The following is a 26,354-nucleotide window of genomic DNA, read 5'->3' on the forward strand; positions in this document are numbered from 1 at the left end:
TTGAATTGCTATATAAATGCTAGTTCATTATTATTATTATTAATTATTTAATGAAAATTATACTTGTTCTGCTTAGCCCTCAAGAGCAAAATTAGCAGCCCTTTCTATCAGCCTTTTTTCTTTAAAACAAGGTTAAACTTTTCCACTGTATTCCAGTCATGGGTCCTGTCACATCAAATCTTGTTGATAGCAAGATCATACTTATGTCTTGGAATTAAAACTCTTAAGCTTAACTTGTCTGTAAGTCATATTCTTGGTGTTTAGGCGTCTGAGAATTACATTCAACCTTCTGCCCAATGAAGGCTGAAACTCGGCCACTGTGGTTTGTGCACTGTCCTAGGTAGTTTAATTTAGAGGGTACTGAAAACGTGTACAGGCTGCTCTGTTTCTTCACCTCCCAGTGCCTCCTGACCCAGGGCGTTTAACAGAGACAGAAAAACAGAGGCAAGGAATTAGGATAGGCCATATAGTTTCAGCCTGAGGGTGGACACAAATTGGTGAGGCCAGAGGATGGTGGGAAACCACCAGTCCCCAGGATGCCAGGGATGGCAGACACAGTGGAGGAGAAGGCTAACACTCTTCTCCACCCACCCATCTCTCTCAGCTCTCCAGGATGCACTTATACGGATATCTATCTCTCCCTCTCCATGCTCATGGTGAATAGGCTTAGCCCCATAAAAAGTCTAGCAAAGAGCTAAGCCCCTCTGCCAAACTGTGGAGGTGCTGGGAGAGTTGGCTTAAGGTGATACCACTGAACTGAGCCAAGCAGATAACCCCCTCTGACAACACCACTGGGACACACACATACATACGCACACACATACGCATTTCTCCTCATACCTATTCATGCCAGAGGGAGAAGGAACCACTAAAAGAGTACCTGGTCTCACCTCCACTAGGTTCCTGGGAAGGGGGACGATAACACTGTCCTACCCCTCTTTCCTCCCCATTCTAAAAAGATGATTTGAAAATATGTTTCACGTCATTCTTCCTGGGCAGTTTGTGTTGTCCCGGGTGCAAATATTGCTAGTTATTGCTCTGTCTTAGGTCCTTCCTCCTGTGATTTACTCAAGTCCTCCACTTGGTTTCCTTTTAATAATCATACTTTATGTGATATCATAGCTACTTTCTTTCACAGCTCTTTGAACCTCTTGGGGTTTTTTTGTTTGTTTGTTTTTGGCTAGGCAATGGGGTTAAGTGACTTGCCCAGGGTCGCATAGCTAGTAAGTGTCAAGTGTGTGAGGCCAGCTTTGAACTCAGGTCCTCCTGACTCCAGGGCTGGTGCTTTATCCACTGCGCCACCTAGCTGCCCCGAACCTTCTGGTTTTAAAACATAAGATTCTATAATCGAGGCACAGCAAACCCAAAAGCAAACAGCACCATCTGACAGTTACACAGGTACGATAGACTGGTCTCCCTAATCATGTCAAACCTCTCTCTAAAGTTCAAACTAACTCCTCTGCCTGTCACTCAATGCTCTCTACATTCTGGCACCAGCCTACTCTTCTAGCCTTATCTCCTCTTACTTCACTTCACATACTATATATACTCCAGCTAAACCGGATAATTCTGTCCTGCAAAAAGCCCTCTCACACCTTTGCCTTAGTTCACATTGTTCTAAGATTCCAGAATATCCTTCTTTCCTTTCTTTTTACTTCCTGAGTTGTTACCCATTTTTTAATGTTCAAACTCACTTGAAACATCTTTAAGAAAGTCTTCTCCGATTCCCTGGTGAGTAAGTACCGTCTTCCTCAGACTTGACACGACACTCTGTTTGCACCTCTAATGCACTTGTCATATAAATGTACAACACAGTTATCTGTGTTTGTGATTTATCTTCCTACGAGACTGTGAGATACAAGTTTCACTAGAAACTACATCCCCTCACATGCCAAGCATAGTGTTCTGTACACAGTAATCACTTAATAAATGTTTAATTGAATTAAAAACAATAACTTTTGACAATCCCTATTACTATTCCCATTACTGTAACTCTCCCCAAGATATAGTAGGATGTAGGAATCCTCACTTTCTGGAAGTTTATACTTGAGTAAAATATGTACAACAGTCCATTTAAAGACCTTTGAAATATATGTGGTTCCCTATATAAAAAAATTCTGTTTTGCTCTTAAAGCCCTTCATAACCTGGCCCTCCTCTCTTTTCAATTTTCTTATACCTTGCACCCTCTACATACTCTGCAATCCAGTGACACTAGCCTCCTTGGTGTTCCTCTCATACAACACTCTATCTCCTAACTCAGGGCATTTTCACTGACTGTCCGCTGTGCCTAGAATTCTCTCTATCCTCATCTCTGCTCATTCTGGCTTCTTTCAGGTCTTAGCTAAAACATAGCCTTCTGCAAAAAGCCTTTCCCAGTCTTTCTTAATCTTAGTACCTTTCCTCTGAGATTATTTTTAATTTATTATATATATATATGTGTGTGTGTGTATACATGTATGTATATATGTGTATAGATGCATCTATATATTTGTGTATGCATATATATGTATATATACATCTTATGTACATATACATATCTTACATGCATATACATATATAAAATCTTCTTGTTTGCACATTGTCTCCCCCGTTAGACTTTGCACTCCTTGACAGCTGGGACTGCTTGTTTTTCTATTTGTTTGTTTTTGCCTTTCTTTGCACCCCTGGTCCTTAATATAGCACCTGGCACATAGTAAGTGCTTAATATATATCTATCGACTTGACTTCACATGTGGTATGCTGAATATGAAGTTGGAGAACCTAAGTTTGAATCCTGGCTCTGCTACCTGTGTGATCTCAGCTTCTGTGGGTCTCGGTTTCCTCACCTGTAAAATGGGAGTGAGGGTGATAAGGGAGACTTGATGATCTAAGCTCTAAATCTATTTTGAGTCACATTGTGTTTATATAAATTCCTTATACATCTCATATAAAGCTGATTATATGTCTACAGTTCTAGACTTCAGAGGTCACCTAGTCCAACCCCTTCATTTTACAGATGAGGAAACTGAGGCGGAGAGACATAAAGTAACTTGCTTAATATCACACAAGTCTAGTCATATTTCTACTATATTATGCTGCCTCATGGGTATCCACAGAGATGAAATCATGACTCTGTTGAAGCCTTGAAGAATGAGTAATCCACTGACATGTACTTTGCTGAACATGCTGTAGTCACTAGACATATAGAATTTCATGAGATATTTTGGTTGGACAACTCATACCAATTTATAATTAACATTCTCAGGAGACTGGTCAGCAGAAATGTCAGCAGTAAGTTTAGACACAAGGACATTCCAAAGGAAATTGTGGTTTACTGCTGTAGGACTTGAGAGGCATCTTATCAAAAAGAAGTGTAGAAAAGCAAATAAAATCTCATGGAATGAAGGAGGGGGCCACAAAGTCCAAGGGAATAAGAGGTAACTCTGAATGCAGTTAACAAGTCAAATACAGTGATTTCTTCCGCTTGCTAAACCATAGCTACTCTTTATACAGTCCTTTACATGCCATGTGCAGAAGATTTCATGATAGCCCCCCCACAAAAGAACCTTGAATAATGTTCGTTTGTATTTGTCCACAATTGGCAGTGCCAGGGGACAGACATGTCCCAGCATGGTGCACAACAGAAGGAAAGGTGACATCTATGGGGAATTCCATTCAGTGGGGGGTGGGAATGAGATACCAGAAGAGCTCTAGCACCAGGAGGTTTCTGGTGATTTCAAAACCGTCCATTCTTAACATTCTAGAGTCCAATCTAGTTGGAATTAAGAGTGAGAAATGGTCTCTGACAGTATGCTGAGGATGCTAGCCCTCATGCAAAAGTTCCTGTTACTCTCTGGGGAGTCGGTTGGCTCACTTGCACTCCCAAAGCTATCCATGGAATCAGAAAAGCTAGAGCTGAAAGGGACTTCAGAAATTACCAAATACCAGAGTCTTGACCCCTTTGGGAGTCTGTGGGATAAATTTTAGGGGACTGTGAACATAGGTGAGGAAAAACCTTGTTTTCAGTAACTTCTAATGGAAATTTACCTTTGCCTTCAATTATGAATGTAGGCACCAAACCACTGTTCTGATAAATGGCCCATAGACTTCACTAGACTTCCAAAGGGGTCCATGACACACAAAAAAGTTAAGAACCTCTGATTTAGTGCAACTTTCTCATTCAACAGATGAGGAAACTGAAGTCCAAAATGGGAAACTGAACTGCCTGCCCCAGCAAAGAGAAGAAATCTGCCTAAGGCCACACAGGTATCATTATTTAAGCCACAGAATCAAGATTGAAACCTCGATCTTTTGCCTTCAAATTCAGTTTTCTTTCCATCAAGTAGGCACCTGGAGGATCCGTCATGAGCACCAACTCACAAACTGGGGAATCGTCTCCCCTGGGAAAAGACATAAAATAACTGTCCATCAGGCTTAGCTATTCCCTGCATGCCAGAAGCACCCTTACTGAGGCATTCACATTTCCGTATAGAAGTAACCAAAGCAAAGGAGTCCAGTTTCTGCTATTAAAGTCCAATTACCTTCCACTTTAGTATAAGGTTTCCACTGGTAGTACCATCCTCGGAAAGGCTTACTGTTATACTCAGCACACTGCTGGGCACGGAAGTCCACACTATTGGCTGGACAAGGGTGAACATTGCACAGCTGATACAGGCGACTAGACCCTGAACAGAACTTGCCACCATGTTGTGGTCTAGAAATAAAAGAAAAAAATTAACACTAATAAACCAAATTAAACTAACAAATAAATGGTTTTATCTATAGATGCTCAAATGTAGATGGATCAGACTTGTCTACCCTCCACCCCTACCTCTGCTCAGGGTGGATGGAGGCCAGATTTGTGGTCCATCCAGCTGAGAAGGGAGTGTCTGACAGTAGCACTGAGAGTCAGTGCAGCAGCACACATTTAACCTCCATGCCATTCCTTCAAAAGGTCAGGGAAGTCCACAAACTTCCTAACCATCGCTGGATCACTGAATAGTAGTGCAGGAAGGGAATTCGGAGATTTTCTAATTCAATGCTTTCATTTTACAGACTTTAAAACTGAGGCTCAGGGAGGAAAAGGAATTTGTCCAAGACCACACTAAGAAGCAGAACCAGGATTCAAACTCAGGTCCTTTGACTCCACATCCAGAGTGGGTCTTGCCCATGAACCAGCTTCTCTAGTTCAATTTCTTAATCAGCTATTGAGACTGCCAGCAGACTCCTCTCCATTGGCTTGATCTTCCTGAACTTTACTCCTGGGGACAACCCTTTTTACTACTCTCATTCCATCAGTTCCCCTGCCCAGTTTGACCTCTCTTCTCCTCTTACTCAGGATATTCAGAACTCCGGCCTTAACTTCTAACTTACACTTCCCAGGAGCTCTTTCAGAAGGTATCTATTTCCCTTTAGATGTCATTTTAAATCTACCATGAGCACTAGCCAATATTCTCCCATTCCTCCATCCCTAAGGAAATCACTTTATCCACGAACTGCACTTTGTCCAGAATGAAGTTTGTTCTTTGGTGCCTCCAGGCTTTTGTTCAGACCCTTGCCCAAGTCCTGACCTCATCCTCCACTTGATCTCTGGCCACACGAATTCTTACCCATCCTTCACGTCCCAAATCAATGCTGGTTCCTCCATGAAACTGTCCCAGATTCCGCTAGTCACCAACACTTCTTCTCTCCCACCTCCTTTCTACCTTAGACCTTGAACAGCATTGTACCTATATTTACTTTTCTTGTAAAATTATGACTTATTTTGTATTCAAGTCATTGGATTATCTGCTTCCTATAGTTGTTGTGAAGTAAGCACTTCACAGATCCAAAGTACTACAAAAAAGGAATAAATATGGGGGCTAGAGATGTGGAATATATATACTGTCAGATGTGGTTATTGTGTTAGTTGTTTTTTTTATTGTTATAAGAAAGGACTGAATGATGTGGGACATGTATTAAAGAATATTAACTATGGTGTAAAGGTAAAAATCAAACTTTTTTTTTAAAGAGGAAAAAAAGAGGGAGTAGTATTATTCCTTCCACACACTTTATATTCCATCTGAACAGGAAAAATCTGTCCTTTGAGATAACCCTGTGGTTGTGTCTTTGGTCTCACTTTTCTCTATGCCTGGAATGCCCTGCTTCTGCCTTCACCAGCTGAATTCCTACCATCTTTAAAGCCCAACTTAAATGATCAGGATGCCTTCCCTTCCACTTAGAATCTTCCCCCTCAGACTTTGTATAGTGTTTTGCTTCTACTCTCTAGTGTGCTCAACCCATTTAATAATAGTGTATATATAGCACTTAAAGGTTTGTAAAGCATTTTACAAATATCTCATTTTATCCCCACAATAACTCTAAGAGGTAGATGCTATTATTATCCTCAATTTTACAGATGAGGAAACTGAGGTAGGCAGTGGTTAAGTGATTTGTCCATGGTCATACAGCTAGTAAATGTCTGAGATTGAATTTGAACTTAGGCTTTTCTTACTCTAAGTCTGGGGCTTTATCTACTGTGCTAACTAGCTGCCTGTATTATTACATATTGCAGTTGTCTATGTCTTATTCTTCTCCTTAAATATGAGATTGAGAACCCTGTCTTAACCAAACCTTGCTTAACCAATGCTAAGCACAGCACTCTGTATACAATAGGTATTAAATAAAGAAGGAGCACAGTAGATAGAGTGATGGACCTGGAATCAGAAAGACCTGAATTCAAATGTGACCTCAGATACTTACTAGTTGTATTACCCTGGACAAATCATTTAATCTCTGTCTGCCTGAGTTTCCTCATTTATAAAATGGATTGTTGTGAGGATCAAATGAGGAAATATTTGTATAATGCATTGCATTTTGCATTAGGGTGATATATAAATGCCAGTTCTTATTAAAGGTTTTATTTTTTGTTTTTTTTTTTAATTGAACTTTGGCAAAGTAAATATCAGAACTCCAGAAACCCAAGCTGATAAAAATCAATGACACCACACTTGACTATAGAGAGGCCCCTATTCTTGAAAGGGCATGTCACCTGTTTTTAGTATCCCAGTGCTCATTAAAGGGAGCTAAAAAACATGGAGGGTCTTCCCTTCCAAGAAAGGATGCATTGCTACGGAAATGTACCTGGATTCCCCAACCTAATTCTATTTGAAAGCAGAGTCAGCAGGACAGCCCAGTACTAGCTTGCTTTGTCAGGCTGTGTTTTTAAGACATGCTGGAGCAAAGATTAAATTCACAGCTTCCATTGAGCCAGATAGGATGTCTAAATACTTGTGAAAATATTCCTTTTAGTGTACATAGGAAAACCTTTAGGCATTAGAGGAAACACAGACAGAACACTATTGAGTGCCTATTACATTCAAGGCTCTGTGCTATGTATTACAGATATAAAGATGAAATACAATAGTCCTTGCTCTAAAAAAGCAGGTAGATTAATAGCTAATACCTAAGTGACCAGGAATGTCCCTTTCTATTTATTCTGTATGTATCTTAGATACAATACAAGATACATGTTGTCTCCTCAATTAGAATGTAAGCTCCTTGAGGGTAGAGGCTGTGTTTTTACATTTTCCCTGGGTTTCCAGTGTTTAGCATAGAACCTGGTACATAGTAAGTTCTTAATAAATGCTTGTTGATGGATTGAGAATAGAAAAGGAGAGGCCTAGATAAAACACCATAAGGACATAGAGTTCACTTTCACCTGGGGAATATCAAGAAGGATTTCATGGAGGAGGTTGTATTTGATTGGGATCTTCAAAGAAGAGTTTAAAGCAGGAGGTCAGTGAGTTGGGAAGATATCATTCCAGGCATGATGGGATGGCAGAAGCAAAGGCATAGAGACACAAGAAGGCAAGAAAAAGATGGTGGATGGGATTAGGACAGTTGTACTAAAACATAGAGTAAGTAGAAGGGAATCAAAAGAGATAATGCTTAATAGGTCGAAGATGACAGAGGTTTTGAATGTAAAGATTTGGAGCTTATATTTTATTCATTAGGCGATGGGGAGTCATCGGATGTTTTATTTTTATTTTTATTATTATTATTTTGGCTAGGCAATGGGGTTAAGTAAGTGTCAAGTGTCTGAGGCTGGATTTAAACTCAGGTCCTCCTGACTCCAGGGCTGGTGCTCTATCCACTGTACCACCTAGCTGCCCCCATCATTGAATGCTTTTGAGAGCCACATGATGACAGCATTACTTTGGTAACGACTTGTCCAACAGTCGGGAGAAGGCACAGACTTATAGAAGACAGACATTAGGAAACTACTCTCCAGGAAAGAGCCAATGAGGGCTTGACTTCAGGCAATGACAGTATGAATGGAGAGGAATACATGGAGTAAAAGCTGTTGCAGAGGTGAGACATAACCCAATCCTCCCAATCAAAAGTTGTCTGTCTCCTAACATTCTCCTTCAGAGAAAAGGAAAGTGAAGTTCAGAGAGATTAAGTGATCTCATTTGCCTCAAATGGTCTTTGAGCCTTCTGCAGCTCCCCTTTGGCTCTATCATACTGTAGCATCATAAGAATTTCTGTCCTCACAGCTCCAAATAACCCTTAATCTCCTTAAGGACAGGAACTATATCAATTTTTATCTTTGCATTCCCAAAACTTTGTATAGGTATTTAATAAATGGTGGTTAAATTTAATTGAATTGGCCACTGATCATGTGTTGGCTAAGAGAGAATCTCAAGTTTTGAACCTATGGGAACAGGAGGATGGTAGTGCCCCCAGTAAATGTGGAGATATTAGGGAGAGGGGCAGGCTTGGAGGAAAGAGGATTCTATTTTAAACATATTGGATTTGGTTTAAGATGCTTGCTAAATAGGTGGAGATGTCTGGCAGGGAAATGGAATTTTGAAACTCAGGGTAGAAGCTGAGGGTAGAAATGGGGGTTTGGGAGTTTGGGAACCTACCTAGATTAACCATCAAAGTTATAGAAACAGATCAGATCACTAAGCGAGAGCGTGTTCCTGACATTCATAATGAACTATGATTTTAAGCAAATTCTCAGTGAAATAATTTCTGTCTGGAGAAATCTTGAAGAATTAAACCATTGCTTTCAGAAAAGTAAAGGAAAATCATGAGTGATAAGAATACCTCCCCGGAGGATAGCTTTTTCTTTCCCAACTATCATTCTGTGAGGTAGAGAGGCACTGTACCCCAAACAGGAGAAACGATTTGTCCAAAGTCATATGGCCCAGAAGAGGCAGATTGGGACTATAATCCTAGTCTCAACTCTAAATCTAAATCCAAATCTTTCTACCACATTTTTCTTAGATAGTATGGATCTACTTAGAGGGCTTCATTAATGATGAAATGTGAGTCAGTGATGCAGTGACCACCCATAAAATGCACAAAGAAAATAAAAGACAGAATGGCTGGATACACTAAAGTATATGAATGTAATTATTCTATGAGAAATGACAATTATGAGGAATTCAGAGAAACCTGCAAAGATTTGTTTAAAGGGATACAGCACAAAGTAGAACCAAGGTAATAATAATACACAGTGACCTGAATAAAATAAATACAAAAAAAAGAATCCCACTATAAAACATCAGAATTAAGTTCAATGAAAAAATGATAATGAAACATATACTTCTCTCATCTTCATAGAGAAGTTGTGGAATACAGGTAAAAAAACCAAGGCCTACATTGTTAGAGATGGTTAATGTGTCCATTTGTTTTGCTTAATTGCACTTTGTTTCAAAGAATATTTAGGGGTATAGGGTTCTTATTGGGGAACAAAAGCAATGTAAAAAACATGCATTAAGTAAAACATTGAAAGGGGCTAAAATGATGCATTGACCTGGAAAAACCATCGAGATGTGAAAAAGGAAACTCCCAAGGATCCTTGTGTGGGAAAAGGAAAATGTTTATGTTGAGTGAAGTGGACACAACCACATGCTTCAAATTTAGTAAGAAGCCAACCAGCAACTTGACAGGGGAAAAAACATTTTGTTGGAACAGAGCCAAATGAGATATGGAGAAGAATTAAGGCAATCACCTTGGGACTGTCAGCCAAAAAACCTACTTTTATTTGGGCCTCATATGTAAGTTAAAATAAACAATGTCTTGATTAGTTTTCGTTCTGTGGGAAAAGATAAGAAATGCCTTTGGTGATTATTTCTGTGACTGAGCCTTTCTCAAACTACATTATGTTATTTCTCTGAACAATGCCCCATTAGAAGGGAGTGGTTCTCAATCCCCAGATAGGAATTAGGCATGAATTTAAATCTCTCTGGTGTCATTCCCTGCTTCTTACCAGCTGAGTTATTAAATTAGGTCATCTATTTTTTCTGGGGAAAATATTGAGATTGCAAAATGCTGGAGTGGATGCAATCAGATCCATGAAATGAGCTGCAAAACTGTCAAGAAACATAGTAGGATGGTATCATGGAAGGGTAGAAAGAGTACAGGATTTGGAGGTAAGAGACCTTAATTTGAATCCTGCCAGGGCTACTTGCTACCTGTAAAAGCCAGTCTCTTTCTTCAGGTCTCAGCCTCTCTTCTTTGTAAAATGTGGGACTGCATCTTCCACATCCTTTCCAGCTCTAAACATTATGATTTTAGGGCCTACGTTTAAATCCAAGGTCTGCCATTTACTACCCATGAGACTTTTGCAGGGGTTCTTTACCTAGGATCCATCAACTTTGTTATTCTAAAAAAACACTTTTATGACCAAATTCTATCCATAAGGAGGCTTGCCCTGTGCAAATTTAAACCACTTAACATGGAGGCACCCTGTTTCCCTGCATTCCTCTACCACATGGGTGGGAGCAGCTGCCTTTGATTGACTGAACAAATGAAACAAAGCGAAGAGAGACCCCAGGCCCATTTCTCAGAGCCAAGGTAAAAGGGGAGAGAGAAGTTTAGTTCATGGATTCTGAGCCATGGGCAAACTGTGATCTTTGTCCTCTGGACACAACAGGAAAGAACTGCAAGAAAGAAAAGCACTCTTTCAGGCTGGCCAGGTTTAAAGATGCAACCTGTTCTGGCCATGCAGTCAATCAAGGAATAGAAGGGAGAGGGTGCTTCCATGTTAGGTGATCTAGGTATACATAGAGCAAGCCCTCTTAATCCTATGTATTTTGTTTTATGTGTATTAAAAATTATTCTGAGAAGGCGTTCAAAAGCATCACCAGACTGCCAAAGACGCCCGGGGTTCAAAAAAGGTTAAGAACCCCTGCCTTAGAGGAATCATTTAATTGAATTTGACAAATATTTACTCAATGCCTAATACTCAAAAGGCTGGGGCATACAAAGGTGAAAAATAGCATAGACCTTGCTATCTACGAGCTTATACTCTTAATAGAGGAGATGAGTCCACACTTAAGTAGGATATGGATGAGTATATGATAGAGGCAAAGGAGAGTAATACAGAATGCTCTAGCAAAATTTGAGAACAGACAAATAATTTAACTTCTTAAAACACCAGTTTTCTCATCTGTAAAAAAAAAAAAAAAGACTGATAATATTTGCACTATCCACACTAGATTGTTGTGAGCAAAGTGCTTTGTAATCCCTAAAACTCTGATGAGATATGGATTGTTCATATTTTAATAAACCAAACCAAGTCTCAAACTCAAAGGAGTGAATAGGATAATTCAATAATTCTTTCATTCAGTGTGTACTTAAGTTCCAGATTTTCCAACACTCCTCACAATCATCCTGAGAAGTAAGTAATACAAATGTCACTGTCCTCAGATTACCAATGTGGAAACAGATTCAGAGGGGTTCAGCTAATAAGTGTCAAGCAGAGCTTTGAGCTTATCTAAATTTGACTCCCATTCCAATACTCTTTTCACCATATATTACTTCAATACTTGCAAAGAATAATAACACTGATAGTTGACATTTATGTAAGGGTAGGAGAGTTTCCTCCTAGCCCAATTATAAATCACAGAAGACAGGTAACAAAGAGAAAAGGTGTTAACATATTAAATGGAGAGCAAAGACCATCTATGCCTTCTTATGAAGAAGTTTTCCTTGACAGCATTAGAGGGATGGCTTGCCATTGGTGCGTCAAACATTGTTCATGTCTCTGGCCCTTAAAAAACAAGTTTACTGGCCCTGAGAGATGATCAAGACCGGAAACAATTTTGTGAAATATGATATTCATGCCTCTAGTAGAGAGCAACAGGAGGATCCATTGCATCTTGCAACAGAGCTACCCACCCAGGAAACCCCATATCCAGCAGGGAGGGTAGGAGAGAAGGAAAGAGTTGGGACAAGAAGCAGCTTCAAGGAGAGTGACTCCTGGAAGTAAAGGAGAAAGCCAACAATGAATTCAAGAGAAAATAATCCCTAACATTTGAGTTGAGCTGCTGAAAAGAGCAAGGCAAGGGAGGGCACTTGTGGGATGCTTCTAGCAAAAAATACTATGCCCAGGGAAGAAAACGGTGAGCCCCTTATAAGAAAAGAAAGGATATCAAAGCCCTGCAGTACCAGAAGCATGAATTACCTTGACCACATGTATTTCCCTATCAGTGTGCTACTCTGTATTCTGAACTTCTTCCCATTCTTCCCACTTACACCATGTGTATTTGTGGGAAAGTAGGTCCCAGGTTTATGAGGAGGGGGGATTGTTGTATAACAACTATTTTTATTATGCCATTTTAGTAAATGCTTTTGCTTTGAGCTAGTTATGCCTATTGGTTGACTATTAAAGGTAAGCACACTGATGGGGACTCTTGAGCTATAGTTTTAGGAGGGGATTGAGAGAACCCTCGAACCTGGGAGTAGTGAATCCCTTAGAGATCCAACCTGCAAACCAGTAAGTAGCAAGTTGGAGAGGTAGTCCAAAGAGGGTAGGTTTAAGGTTTATAAAGTGCTTCTGAAACATGATTTCATTTGATTCTCAAAACAACCTTGGGAGGTGAGAGGTACAAGTATTATTATTCCCATTTTAATTTTGAGGAAACTAAGGCTAAGAGAGGTTAAGTAACTTGCCCAAGGTCACACAGCTAGTAAGTTTCTACAGCAAGATTTCAATTCAAGTTTGTGATCCAGTGAGATACCCATTATACTATGCTGCCCAGAGATCCGTGATTTCATCAGGGTCTATGCTACCTAAACCAATGCAGATCCCAATCCCTACACTACAGTCAACTGTTCCATAAACTTCTATGGGCAAAAAACTTTCTCTCTTAATTACTAGTCCTTTAGTAATGAGCCTCTTCATACTTAGTTAAGTTGACCTTTGGATGAGAGATAAAAACAATTCACTGTTTGGTCTGTGTTTGAAACTTTTAAAGCTTCATAAGACTTGTCAGAGCTTAAGTTCCACTGTTACCACCTTCAAGAGCTCAGGGCTTCCTCTACAACAAGAATGAGGGAGGAAAATCCTCAAGAACTAACCCTAGGATGCTCTAATCACACCTGCACACTTTTCTGCTCCACAGAAAGAAAACTCTCCAAAAATTGTTCATATTGCTGTGCAAGCCCTCTGTCATTTTGAAGCTCATGGTACTTACAGACTGGGAGATTAGAGGTAGGTAAAGACATCATACATGATGTCAAACAGAAGCATGCTAGGGGAGGCAGTATGGTATAGTAGAGAAAGCACTGGCTCTCAATTCAGAGCATTGGGCTCATATCTAGTCTCTGGTGCTTATGACATGCCCTTGGGCAAATCACTTCATCTCCCTTGAACTCTGTTTCCCCAAATGTACCAGTATGAGGTGGTTGGACCAGATGGTCTCTAAGGACTCTTCCAGATACAGATTTTTGATCCTCTGTCTTTTCTCTATCTCTTCAGTTCCATGAAGTCTAAATCCCAGTTTAGGTCATCATCCCTTCACACCATCATGGAGCTATGGGGAACCTCGGAAGACATCAAGTCCAATCCCTGTATGAGCAGAAACCCCATTGATGGCATCCTTGACAAATGGCCATGTAGCCACCACTTAGGTATTCTTTCCTCTTCTTCTAAATTGTCCAAGGATTGAGATTCGATGCCATTATGGTGAGGTTCACCAATACTACAGTGGGGTTTGGCTGAAATGAACTAGTGATATTATTGTAAAACAGCCTAAACTGGGTCGGAGTTATATGGGGCATGCCTTTAGGCATGCATTTAGGTAAAATGCAGATAATTAAACATTTTATTAAGTATTCACATTTCTATGGCACTATAAAATTCAGAACGCCTTTTCTTCTCCAAAACCCTGTGAGGTGGATAGAGTAATGGTATTATCCCCATTTTATAGAGAGGAAACTGAATCTCAGAGAGAAGTGACTTACCTAAAGTCACACCGCTAGTGAGTGAAGAAGCGGGACTCCAACCCAGATCTCCCGACTCTAAGGCCAACATGTTTCCTACAATGCCATCCTGCCTCTGCCTATATGCTTTTCCCTCAGCTGTCTTACTTGGGGTTAGTGCAGTGCCTCTCTTGCTGAGTGACTCCTCCCCCGCAGGTCCGTGTACACTCCGACCATGCTGACCACTCCGACCAATGGCCGTGTATGGGCCGGGGTCCGTGCTCACCAAACTTGACACACTGACCTCGCCGACACCACTGTCAAAAGAATAGGGACACGTTTCCCATCAGAACCTGGCAAGTAAAGAATTAAGGAGAAAAAGCAGGCAAATACCTACATGGTAGCTAGAAGTATAGCTGTAACTAGGGAGAAACAGCCAGGGTGATTTCCCAGGAGCCAATATTCAAAGAGGATCATTTCCTCTCCTTCATGGTCCCCAATCCTTGTGCCTTACTGTCCTCCCCTGGCCTGAAGTCTAAAGGGGAAGGCAGACCATAGAAGGTAAAGAACACACACCAGTGGAGATCAGCTTGTTGGAAGGCTCTCTGAACTGCCCCTGCTAACCTCACCACCACCCCTCCCCCCAAACAAGCTCTATTATTTTCCTCATCTCTCTCTCTCTCTCTCTCTCTCTCTCTCTCTCTCTCTCTCTCACACACACACACACACAACCCTTAACTATGTTTACCTCATGTGAAAAAGTCAGAAAAGGGTCTGCTGCCCCAAAGAGAAGATTCTCCCTACATTTTGGTTTAAAAAAAAAAGCCTCCATGATTGGGGGGAGGGAAGTAAACACACAGAGGGACTCAGAATTCATGCTGTGCATTCTGAAAGCCTGACATCTAGAGAGGGCTTCTCTCATCAATGGGATCAGGATTACATATGTGGGAAACTGTCAGGGAAAGATGTTCAGATAGGGACCCATAAAGCGGCAAATGCCGTCAGAGCGTAGCCAAGCTGACAATCTGTCCCATACTGATGAATGAAAAATAAAACCACTCTCTTCTACTTTTTTTTTCAAAGTCTCAGCTAGGAAAGGTCATGAATTTTTCCAAGCTTGGCCACCACTTGGGAGGGAATAGATACTGTAAAAGCACTGTAGGCTGAGAGGCAAAACTTTTTCAATTGTTAATTTCCTGCTGGGGGAAAGGATTAAACCATGAATGGTTCTACTGAAAATATGTGGCTCTTGCTTGTTTTTACACAAGAGGTGAAGCAGATTGATTACCCAAGGTCATATGCCAAATTAGCGGCAGAGCTCAGACTTAGGCATAGGTCTCTGGACCCCTGGTATGGACTACTTTTTTCAACTGTTACTGTATTGTCTTCCAGAAGATCTCCTAATCTACAATTCTCCAAATCAGGATACTGTGTTCAAATCCCAGTTCTGACACCATCACAATGGGGGATCATGGGCAAGGCATTTCTACTCTCTCAGCCTCAGTTTCCTTGTCTGCAAATAGGAATAATAATCCTTGCACTGCCTCACTCATAGAGTAGCTGTGAGGAAAGCACTTTGCAAGCCTAAGGCACTATAAAAACATGAATTATTAATGTTATAGTTATTATTCTTTTCTCCACCACCCCCACCCCCAGGGTTCCATTATCATTAGGGAATACTGTCTTAGGCATTTTTATTATGTGAGATTTCTGCATGACTTAGCACAACTCCATTCTCTTAAATCCTTGGTGATCAGATTCAGCAGGCTGGGGTTTGGGATGGGCCAGGTCTTGATGAGTTAGGGTGGAGGGTTCAATTTCAGAATTATGGGGAGTGGGTTAGGCTTTCAAATCCTTGTTTATCCCCTGGGATAACTTTGGCTTCACCACTATTTAGCATGGAGTTGGTTGCCAATACATATTGTCAGCACCATGATCCTGCTTCTTCTCTTCCAATTCTTGCCATATGTTAATTAATTTTTAGGCTTTTAATTTTCCTTCTCCAAAGTGCATTTGCCATTTCAATCTTCACGAAATCATGAAACAGAATCACAAGATCTCAGAGCTAGACGGGACTTCAGAGGTCATTTATTTAGTCACATCTATCCCTGAGTAAAGATCTCTACAGCATTCCTGACAATATGTCACATCCAATCTTCACTTGAAGATCTCCAGTAATGGAGAGCCTGCTACCAGAGGAGGCAACACATTCCATTTCTGGAATGTTCATGACGTTTTCCCTACATCAAGCTGATATGTGTCCCTCTGAAACTTCATCGATCTAGAGTTGGAAGGACTTTGGAGGTCATCTAGCTTCTGAGGTCTGCCTTAAAGCTCAGGGCTTTCCCTCTGAGATTACCTCTAATTTACCCTGTATATATATATATATATATATATATCTATATCTAGATAGATATTGACAGATATCTACATATATATGTATATACATATATATGTACATCTTGTATATATGTAGTTGTTTACAGGTTCTCCCCATAAGAATGTGAGCTTCTTGAGAGCAGAGAACATGTTTTTGCCTTTCTTTGTCAGCTCAGCTCTTAGCACAATGTCTGGCACAAAGTAAGCGCTTAATAAATGCTTCTTGTTGCTGTTAGCATTATTGAAGTTGTCACCAAGCAAAAGACCATGAATCCATCTTTCATGCACCTCCCCTCCAAAGAATTGAAGGCAGCAACCTTGACCCTGCAAGTCTCTCTTCTCCAGGATGGGCATCCTTGATCTATCTTTGTGATTCTCTTCTGTATTCACTGTAGCATATCAATGACTCTCCCCAAATTTGACACCAAGAACCAAATACAATAATCTAGATGGGATCTGACCAGGTGGAGAAAAATGGAACTATTCCTAGTCCTTTAGACACTAGCTGCTGCTTGGTTGTAATTCTATGTCTAGCTATCACTGGAGCAAGGGGTGACCATATGAATGGAAAAATGGGAAAAAGGGGAGAAGAGGGAAAGTAAGAGCGGTTTGTCTGCATTAGGGTCATCAACTAAACTAGTCATTCACTAGCAATATCATGATGGTAATAGTAATAATAGTTCTCACTTCAGGCATCCATAGTTTTTTTTTTTAGGGAGCCTACTCCCTACACCAAAACTGACCCTAGCTTCTCCATACCCTAGTAGATGTTCTTTATGAGTGGTAATACTCAAAATCACTCAACCTTAATGACTAACCCTCAGGTGATGAACCTCACTACACTTAGCTAGAAACCTCTACAGGCAACTGACATATGGTCTATTACTGCGCCCATACTAGAAACCTTTCACTCTGGGAAGGCCCTGCCAAAGCTTACGCTCTGCCGACATAGCTCAGGCTTCCCTCCAAACCACAACAAGGCATTGGAAGTGGACATCAGCAGAGATGGAGATTAAAACTATATGAACAAATGAACAACAGAAGTAAATACCTTTGTTTCCTAACGAGGAGATTAATCAGAGAGATGAACAAATCTAAAAGATAGACAGGTACAGATAGATTTAGATCTGGAAGAAACTTGGACACCATTTAGTCCAAACCTCTCATTTTACAGATTAAGAAACTGAGGCACAGAGTGGCGATGAGACTTCCCTAAGGTAATTGCTATAGTAAATTGCAAGGCCAGGATTCTAATCCATGTCCTCTGTCTCCAAATTTAGAGCTCTTTCAAATATACCATAAAAGACAGAATTAGCTAAAGGGAAGTGGATTTGGAAGTACATTAAAAGTTGAAGATTAGGTTGGTTCAAGAAAAATTTGCAGTATGAGAATGAGAGAATTCTATGGGGCTTCAGAAGTCATCTAGTCTAGCCTATATCAGTACAAAAATCCTTGCTCTATTATACCAACAAGTGGTCATGAGAACTTTCTTCTAAGACCTCTCTTGAGGAATAGGGCCTCATTTCCTCCTCTTCCATTCCACTTTTCGATATCTCCAATTCTTAAGGATATTTTCCTGCCTTAGAGGTACCTAGGTGGTACACTGGATAGAGTGCTGGACCTGGAGTCAGGAACACCTGAGTTTAAATCCAACCTCGGACATTTATTAACTGTATGACCTTGGGTAAGTTACTTAACCTGTGCCTCAGTTTCCTCAACTATACAATGAGGATAATAATAGAGCTATCCCTCCCAGAGTTATCGTGAGGATCAAGTGAGAAAATATGTGTAAAGTGCTCAGCACACAGTGCCTAGAAGATAGTAGTTTCCTTGCATTAAACCTAAATTTTTCTCTTTGAACTTCTGCTCATTGCTCTAGGTCTGCCCATCGGGCCAAATAAAACAAGTCTCATCCCTCTTCCACGTGACATGTGAGACAACTATCACATCTTACCTAAGTCTTCTCTTGTCTAAGCTAAACATTCCCAGTTGCTTCCATTGATCTTCACAAGGCCTCTCACCATGCCGGTTACTCACCCTCCCCTGGATATTCTCCAGCTTATTTATGTCTTGTGTAAAATATGACACACAGAACTCCAAGTATAGTGTGACTAGGACAAAGTAAACCATGACTGTCATCACCCTAAGCGGACACACAATGCCTTTCAATGTAGCTTAAGATTACCTTGGCATTCTTGGCTGCCACATCATACTACTTAGCTTATATCTCCCCCAAACTCCCAAATCTTTTTTTCAGAGGAACCACTATCTAGTCATACTTCCTTCATCTCACATTTATGAAGTTGATTTTTTGAACCCAAGTATAAGGCTTTACATTTATCCATATTACATTTCATTTTCTTTGATTCAGTTTGATGTCCTAACCTACCAAGATCATTTAAAATTTCTGATTGCCCAGTGTAATAGCTCTTTCTTCAAGTTGTCTGCTACCTATAAATCTGATAAACATTCCAATCATTCCTTTTTCCGGGCCATTGATAAAATGTTAAACAGCATAGGGTTTACTTTGGGGAATGCTCCTGGAAATCTGCTTCCAATATCAGACCATTAAATGACTATTCCTTGAGTCCAAACATTCAAAGACTTTATGATTTTTATATATTTATACTATTGTATATTTATATTTATACTATGGTCTGTCCCATATCTCTCCATATATTCTAAAAGAATAGCATGAAAAACTTTTAAATTTACTAAACATTTTTATAAAATCTAGGTATACTATTTTATCTACAATATTATTTTAGTGTTAGTATCTAAAGTATTACCTATAGTATTATTTTATCTACCAGTTGACCATGATTTGCATTCTCTTCTAAGAATGAAATATAAGAAAAATCTTAACTTCATAGAGGAGAGTTTTAGACTCCTAATATGATATCAGGGATATTACAGAGGGAATTTATACTTCATGTAGGGGTTGACCTGGACAACATCTGAGTTGCTTTCAGCTCTGAGATTCTATCATCTTAATTTGTATAGGAATTCAGAGAAAAAGGGGATGGAAATCCAGAATCTTACTCAGACTTGGAGCAGGAATATCATCTACAAAATCAGTCCCCAAGAAGTGGTCATTTAGCTTCCATATGAACAGCTACAGTGAGAGAAATCTCACTACCACAGATAGCCCTCCACTATAGCAATTCAAATGGAAGCTAATTGCCCATTTCCAGGACATTGATTTTGTAGAGGAGATTCCTATAAGGCATTATTATTCCTATCTTACAAAGGAAAAAAATGGTCTCAGGAAGTAAATCATTTGCCCAAAGTTAAATAGCTAACAAGTGACAGAGTCAGTTCTGAAAATCAGAGCTTCCAACTCCATGGGGATTCTGGGTCTTAGTTTCCTAGTTAAAATACATACTTTTGAAATACTCTGTCTTGGTACTTGACCCCTAGTAAAGTCTTCCACTGATACCCTCTTGCTCTGCTGCGTGGCTTATCCAAAAGCCATGGCAGAGGAATGAAAGTATAGTAGATATTCTACCAAGATGGAAAGGATTATAGCATTGGCCCAGTAAAAGCCTGTATATCTGCCAACTAATGACCATCCTCATTGAGGGGGGAGAGGTTCATCATGGATGAATGCATCACAGAGTAACTGTGATAGCTCATCAGATAGTTCATCACAAGGGGATGGATATTTAGGGAAAACTCACAACAAAGACCATCTAGTAAGAGGGGGAAACATTGTGGCCTGTGTCAGTGAAAGCAGTATTTATAATGATGAATTCACAGATCTATAAGTTTGAAGTAGATCTTGGCATAAAGACCAATTACTAATTACTTTATTCAGTAATTCATGGTAAAGTTTAAGATGCAATTATTTTAATTCCCTTCTCCTAGGAAGATGGCTTTTTAGGCAAATCTCATCTACATTGGGTATTCGGATAATTCAAGAATCTATAACTTCTTCATTGTGGATTCATATAGGACCCAACCTCTCTACCTCCTAGTCAAAGGTTTATTGATTCATCATAATGAGAAACAGTCAACCCTGGGTGGTCAACAACAATAATCATAGCTCACATTTGACAGTTATACGTATTAAATTTACAAGATGCTTCCTTCACGACAACCCTATGAGGTAGTCATTCAGGTAGTCAGTCAAGTATTTATTATATTAATTATTTACTATGTGTCAGCCACTGTGCTGAACACTCTCCCTTACCTCAAGAAGCTCACATTCTAATGAGAAGAGACAATATTTAAATGACTATGTATAAATAAGATACATAGAGAGTCAATGAGAAGTTGTTGTTGTTTGTCCTTCATTCTCAAAGAGGACCATAACATCAAGGAGGTGTTGCCATGAAATGCAGGTAAATTGGATTTAAGTGAGGAAGGGCTGTGCAGTCACCAGCCTCACTTTCTCCTCCAAAGCCATCTAGGTCCAGTGACAAAGATATAGATCAGAACGACTAGAGACGGCCCTGAATGCAATGGGAGACATTGGTCTTTTTAAGCTAAGGTCTTTAATAGGTCTCAGTTTGATTGAGGCAACATCCATTCAAAGATTAAACCTAGGTAAGAAATGAGGCAGTGAACGGTTTCTTTCACCTAGTCAAAAAAAAAAATCAATCTGGAAGGGGATGACTCTCAGTGTTTCTGGCCAAAACAGAAATAATTGCTATTTATGTTCATTCTGAGCCAATCAGGGCCCCAAACAATGACCAAGTGGGGCTTGGCCTGGGACCTACTGCTGGCCAATCAATGAGAATCAGAGTGATTTGGGTTTAAGGCATGCTCCTTAAGAAAAAAATCTAGCTTGTAAACCCCCAGATATCTTGCAAGATTTCAGTGATGAGAAGTAATCTCAGAGGGAAGGCACTAGCAGTAGAGAGAACAGGAAAATACTGTTACAGGTGACATTTGAGTTCAATTGTGAAAGCAGCTAAGGGAAACAGGAGGCAGGGGTAAAGAGGGAAAGCATTTCAAGCATGGGGATAGCCAATAGAAATCCAGGGAGTCTTCAAGATCACACAGTTAAGTATTATCCCTATTTTATAGTTGAGGAAACTGAGGCTCACAGAGATTAAGTGACTTGACTAGAGTCACATGCTAGTAAATATTGGTGCTCTTACTGGAACCCACACCTCCCATTCTGAAGCCAATGTTCTTTCTACTACACCAATAATAATAGTAATAATAGCTAGCCTTTATATAGCATTACTTTGTGCTAGGTTCTGTGCTAAGTACTTTAAAATTTTATCTCATTTCTCACACCAAAACAAGGAGGTAGTTGCTATTATTATCCCCATTCTACAGTTGAGAAAACTGAGGCAGAGGATAAGTGACTTGCCCAAGGTAATACCACTAGTAAGTGTCTGAGGCCAGATTTGAATTCAGGTCTTCCTGACTCCAGGCCCAGAGCTCAATCCACTATACCACACCAGGCTGCTTATCTGTTTAAGTCAGCCCTCTGTTGAATGAATCAATAAACAAGCATTTATTAAGCAACCACGATTCATTAGACACTGTGCCAGGCACTGGGAATACAGTGAAACAAAAGAAATACAAGACTGAAGATCATGCAGTTTACCTTACTCAGACCACAGATGGTGCCTTCTGCTGCTGGCATGAATTTTGTCTCACACCTATGGCCTGTTCGATGGCACCAAAGTGATTTGCAAATATCCTGAAAGGTAAAGCAAAGAACAGTTATAGAAGTAAGGCATTTAGTATACTATATACACCAGGAGTTCTCAAAGGATGGCTCCAGGAACCCTGGGGGTTCCCAAGACCCTCTAAAGGGGTCTACAAGGTCAAACTTATTTTCACAATAATACTAAAAAATTTTAATTTCTAAGGTGGTAGATATTGATGGGAGAGCTAGGTGGTGCAGTGGATAGAGCGTCAGGCCTGGAGTCAGGAAGTCCCATATTCCTGAGTTCAAATCTGACCTCAGTCACTTACTAGCTATGTGACCCTGGGTAAGTCACTTACCCCTGTGTGCCTCAGTTTCCTCATCTGAGCTGGAGAAAGAAATGGCAAACCACTCCAGTATCTTTGCTAAGAAAACCTCAAATGGGGTCGCAAAGAGTCAGACATGACTGAACAACCGAACTACAAATAACCCATATAAACAAAAGCACTTTACGGGATCCTTAATAATTTCTAAGAACGTAAAGGAATCCTGAAACTAAAATATTTGAGAACTACTGCCTCATTTCCCAGAGGTACTTTTGACAAAGGAAAACCATAGAGCAGAGCCAGTAGGTATTAGAAACTTGGAAAATCTTGTTGTCAACAACAACAACAGCAACAACTATTTATTAAGCACTCACTGTGAGTCAGGTTCTGTGCTAAGCACTGGGGATACAAAGAAAGGCCAAAAAAAATGGTCCCTGTCCTCCAGGAGCTCACATTCTAATGAGAGAAACAGCTACGTACACACAAGATATATATATATAGCGTAATGAGGAGGAAATCTCAAAGGCACTAGGCACGGCAGGGGAGTGGAGGAGGGGGAAGTGGGGGGAAAGGACACACCAGGGAAGACCTCTTTCAGAGGATGGGATGTGAGCTGAATCTTGAAGGAAGCCACAAGACAGAGGGGAGGAGGAAGGATATTGCAGGCATGGGGACAGCCACTGAAAATACCAACCAGATAGAGCAAGCAGAACAATGTCACTGGGCTGTAGAATATATGGAAGAGAGAAGTGTAAAAAGGCTAGAAGGATCAGAAGGTTGTGAAGGGCTTTAAAAGTCAAACAGAAGATTTCATACTGGACCCTGGAGGTCGTGAGAAATTGAGCCACGTTTTCAAAAACCACGAACTGCTCCTTGACACAAAGTCACCTCTATAACAATTATTGTTTCAGTGATGCTGCCTGATTTGGAATCAAGGTATGTTATGACCTAAGAAGAACAAAAAATATGTATGACCCAAAAGACAAAGAAAAGGCACATAGTGAGTAAATGGGATGCCTCATAGGCACAAGAAATGGTGTCAAATATATCACCGAGCCACTTACTACTAGAAAGGAAATCATTTGGTCATGTAACAACAATGAAGTATAATGGATGTATAAGCCAAATATTAAACTCATTTTTGTTTGGTCCAGAACTATTATTTCATCAAGGTAGTGAACATATGTGAAAATTCCCTCTACCTATACAGACAGATGAACAATCTGTCTATAATTGATAGTACTACAGAGGTGCCCAGGGGTGCTGAGAAGTGAAAGACTTGCCTATGATTACAAAGCTAATGTGGGTTAGAAGTAGGACCCGAGCCTCAGTTACCCTGACCCCAAGGCCAGCTTTCTCTCTGCTCTGCAAAGGGGACTGCATTATACCGATACTCATGAAATACTGAAAGAACCAGAAAAAGGTCTCCAAAGTTTGAAGCAAATACTCTGTGGATAATTTATGCTACCACATGGATTGGGATCCTATAGGATGAGATAACATGTATGGGTTATGATCTACATTGGTGGAGAGAGTCTAAATATATGGTACTTAAAGGTTTGAAAAGTGCTTAACACATATCTCATTTGAGCCTCAAAACTACCCCATGAGGTACATATTGTTATCATCCCCATTTTACAGAAGAGGGAACTAAGTCTGGAAGAGGTTAAATGACTTGTCCAGGGTCACACAATTAGCAAGTGCCTAAGGTAGGATTCAAACTCAAGTCTTCCTGATACCAAGCACATTCCAGCACTCCATCCAGTATACCACATAACTGCTGATGGATCATGAATCTATCAAAATACCAAGAAGTAATTTTAATTCTCAATTTCAAAAAATCCAATTGTTACAAAAGCAACAAATATCACATATGTCATTTTTGGGAAAGATATGAAGATCCAAGGGTATAAATTTGAAACAATCTTAGAACATAGAATGTTCTGGAAAGATCCTTTGGTTTTCATTTATTCCAAACTCTCACTTTACAGAGGAGGAAATTGAGGCCATGGATGGGAAGTGACTTGCCTAAAGTTACACAACCAGTTAGAAACAGTGTGTCTCAACTCCCATGTCCATGCCCTGGTTCTGCAACTCTACTTGTTTTTGTTTGTTTTGTTGTGTTTTTTTTTTATTACTGAAATTTAAATACACAATAAGAAAAGAAAAAGAAACACATTATAAACTTAAATATTGAAACTTAGATACAAAAAAAAAATCATGTCATGTGCACAGCAGAATGTAAGAGAGGATTCAAAATACATAGCAATAAATTTCCATTTCAAGAAAGCCTATATAATAAATACTATACATCGTATTGAGAGCTATCCATCTTTTCTTTGCTTCCTTGTTAGTTTTCTTTCGTTCTCTGCTGTGCACTTTTTACTTTGTTCTTTTTTCCCCTTCACCTGAAGGCTACAATTAAGTGTGGATATATTTTATATAGATATACAGATATACATATACATACATACACATACATATATATATAACAGATATACATATACATACATACACATACATATACACATACATATATATAACAGATATACATATATGTATATATAGGGATATACTTTCCCTAACAAGTTCTACTTCTGATCTTTGTTTTTATGTTTGTGCATCTCTTATTTCCTATCCCTAACTCCTCTACTTCATTTCTACCTGCTATCTTGTCCTCCTATTACTTAACCTACCCCACCCCCCAAGGATCCCTCCCTCATCCTCCCATTCTCATAAATTTAAACCCCCTTCAATACCTCCCCCCTTTAACCTATTCTCTCACCTTCACCTCTAGAGATCCTTCCTTTATCCTCTCCCCCCACTCTATCACCTTACCATTTTATTTCTTTCTGAATTTAGAAGACTTTTATAGTCTTTTAGATATATATGTATTGTTCCCTCTTGAACCCACTCCCAATGAAAGTAGGTTTCCAGAACAGCCCTCCTCCCCCATCTAATTTCTCTGTGTCAGTTCTTCCTCTAGCACTTCATTTGTATAAAATAATAACTCTTTTTAGCTGTTCCTAAACAGTTTTATTTTTTAAAATCATATCATACTCAGGTCTACCCCAATCTTTCTTATGAACTCCATTTATTAATAACAATCTTAGACACACGTTTTACATTTTACATATATAAAAGGTAAATAGTCTGTCCTTATTGAATCCCTTGTAATTAGTCTTTGGTATGTACCTTATATTTCTCTTGGCTCTTGTATGTCAAATCTTCTATTAAATTTTGGTTGTTGTTTTTTTTTAACAAAGTCCTAAAAGTCTGACAGTTCATTAAGTATCAATTTTTTTCATTCAGGGTTATGCTTAGCTTTGCTGGGAATATTTTTGGCCAGAAGCTCACTTCAATGGTTCAAAAAATGCTCTTCAAAAAAGTGTTCCAAGACCTTTGGTCTTTTAGTGCCACTGCTGCTACATCTTGCATGATTCTAATTGTGGTACTGCCATATTTGAATTGCTTTTTTCTTGTTGCTTGTAATATTTTATCCTTGAGCTTGGGCTTTCAGAATTTGGCTATAACATCCCTATGGGTTTTCCTCACAGGATCTCTTTCAGGTGGTGATCAGTGAATTTTTTCTATTTCTACTTTCCCGTCTTGTTCTAATGCTTTATGACAACTTTCTTTAATTATTTCCTGTATTATTGTATCAAGATTCTTTTTTTGATCATAGCTTTCAGGTAGTCTGATTACTCTTGTGTTTTCTCTTCTTGATCTGTTCTCCAGATCAGTTATTTTTCTTATGAGATATTTCACATTCTCTTCTATTTTTTCATTTTTTATATTTTGTTTTATTATTGCTTTATCTCTTATAACTTCACTGGCTTCCCCTTGCCCAATTCTGATTTCT

The 26,354-nt window shown here is 39.6% G+C and overlaps 1 protein-coding gene across 1 annotated transcript in view; it reads right to left on the reverse strand.

The window, feature by feature from the left end:
- ADAMTS18 (ADAM metallopeptidase with thrombospondin type 1 motif 18) overlaps positions 1 to 26,354 on the reverse strand; it is a 194,918-nt gene that overhangs the window by 61,452 nt on the left and 107,112 nt on the right. The window contains exons 12-14 of the mRNA XM_027865019.1: positions 22,122 to 22,217; positions 14,348 to 14,496; positions 4,522 to 4,694 (exon numbers count right to left, since the gene is read on the reverse strand). Of these exons, the coding sequence (XP_027720820.1) occupies positions 4,522 to 4,694; positions 14,348 to 14,496; positions 22,122 to 22,217 (418 nt within the window). The remainder of the gene's footprint in view (positions 1 to 4,521; positions 4,695 to 14,347; positions 14,497 to 22,121; positions 22,218 to 26,354) is intronic.

This window comes from Vombatus ursinus, unplaced genomic scaffold, assembly GCF_900497805.2.
Source record: "Vombatus ursinus unplaced genomic scaffold, bare-nosed wombat genome assembly UNPS02014778.1, whole genome shotgun sequence".
NCBI lineage: Eukaryota > Metazoa > Chordata > Mammalia > Diprotodontia > Vombatidae > Vombatus > Vombatus ursinus.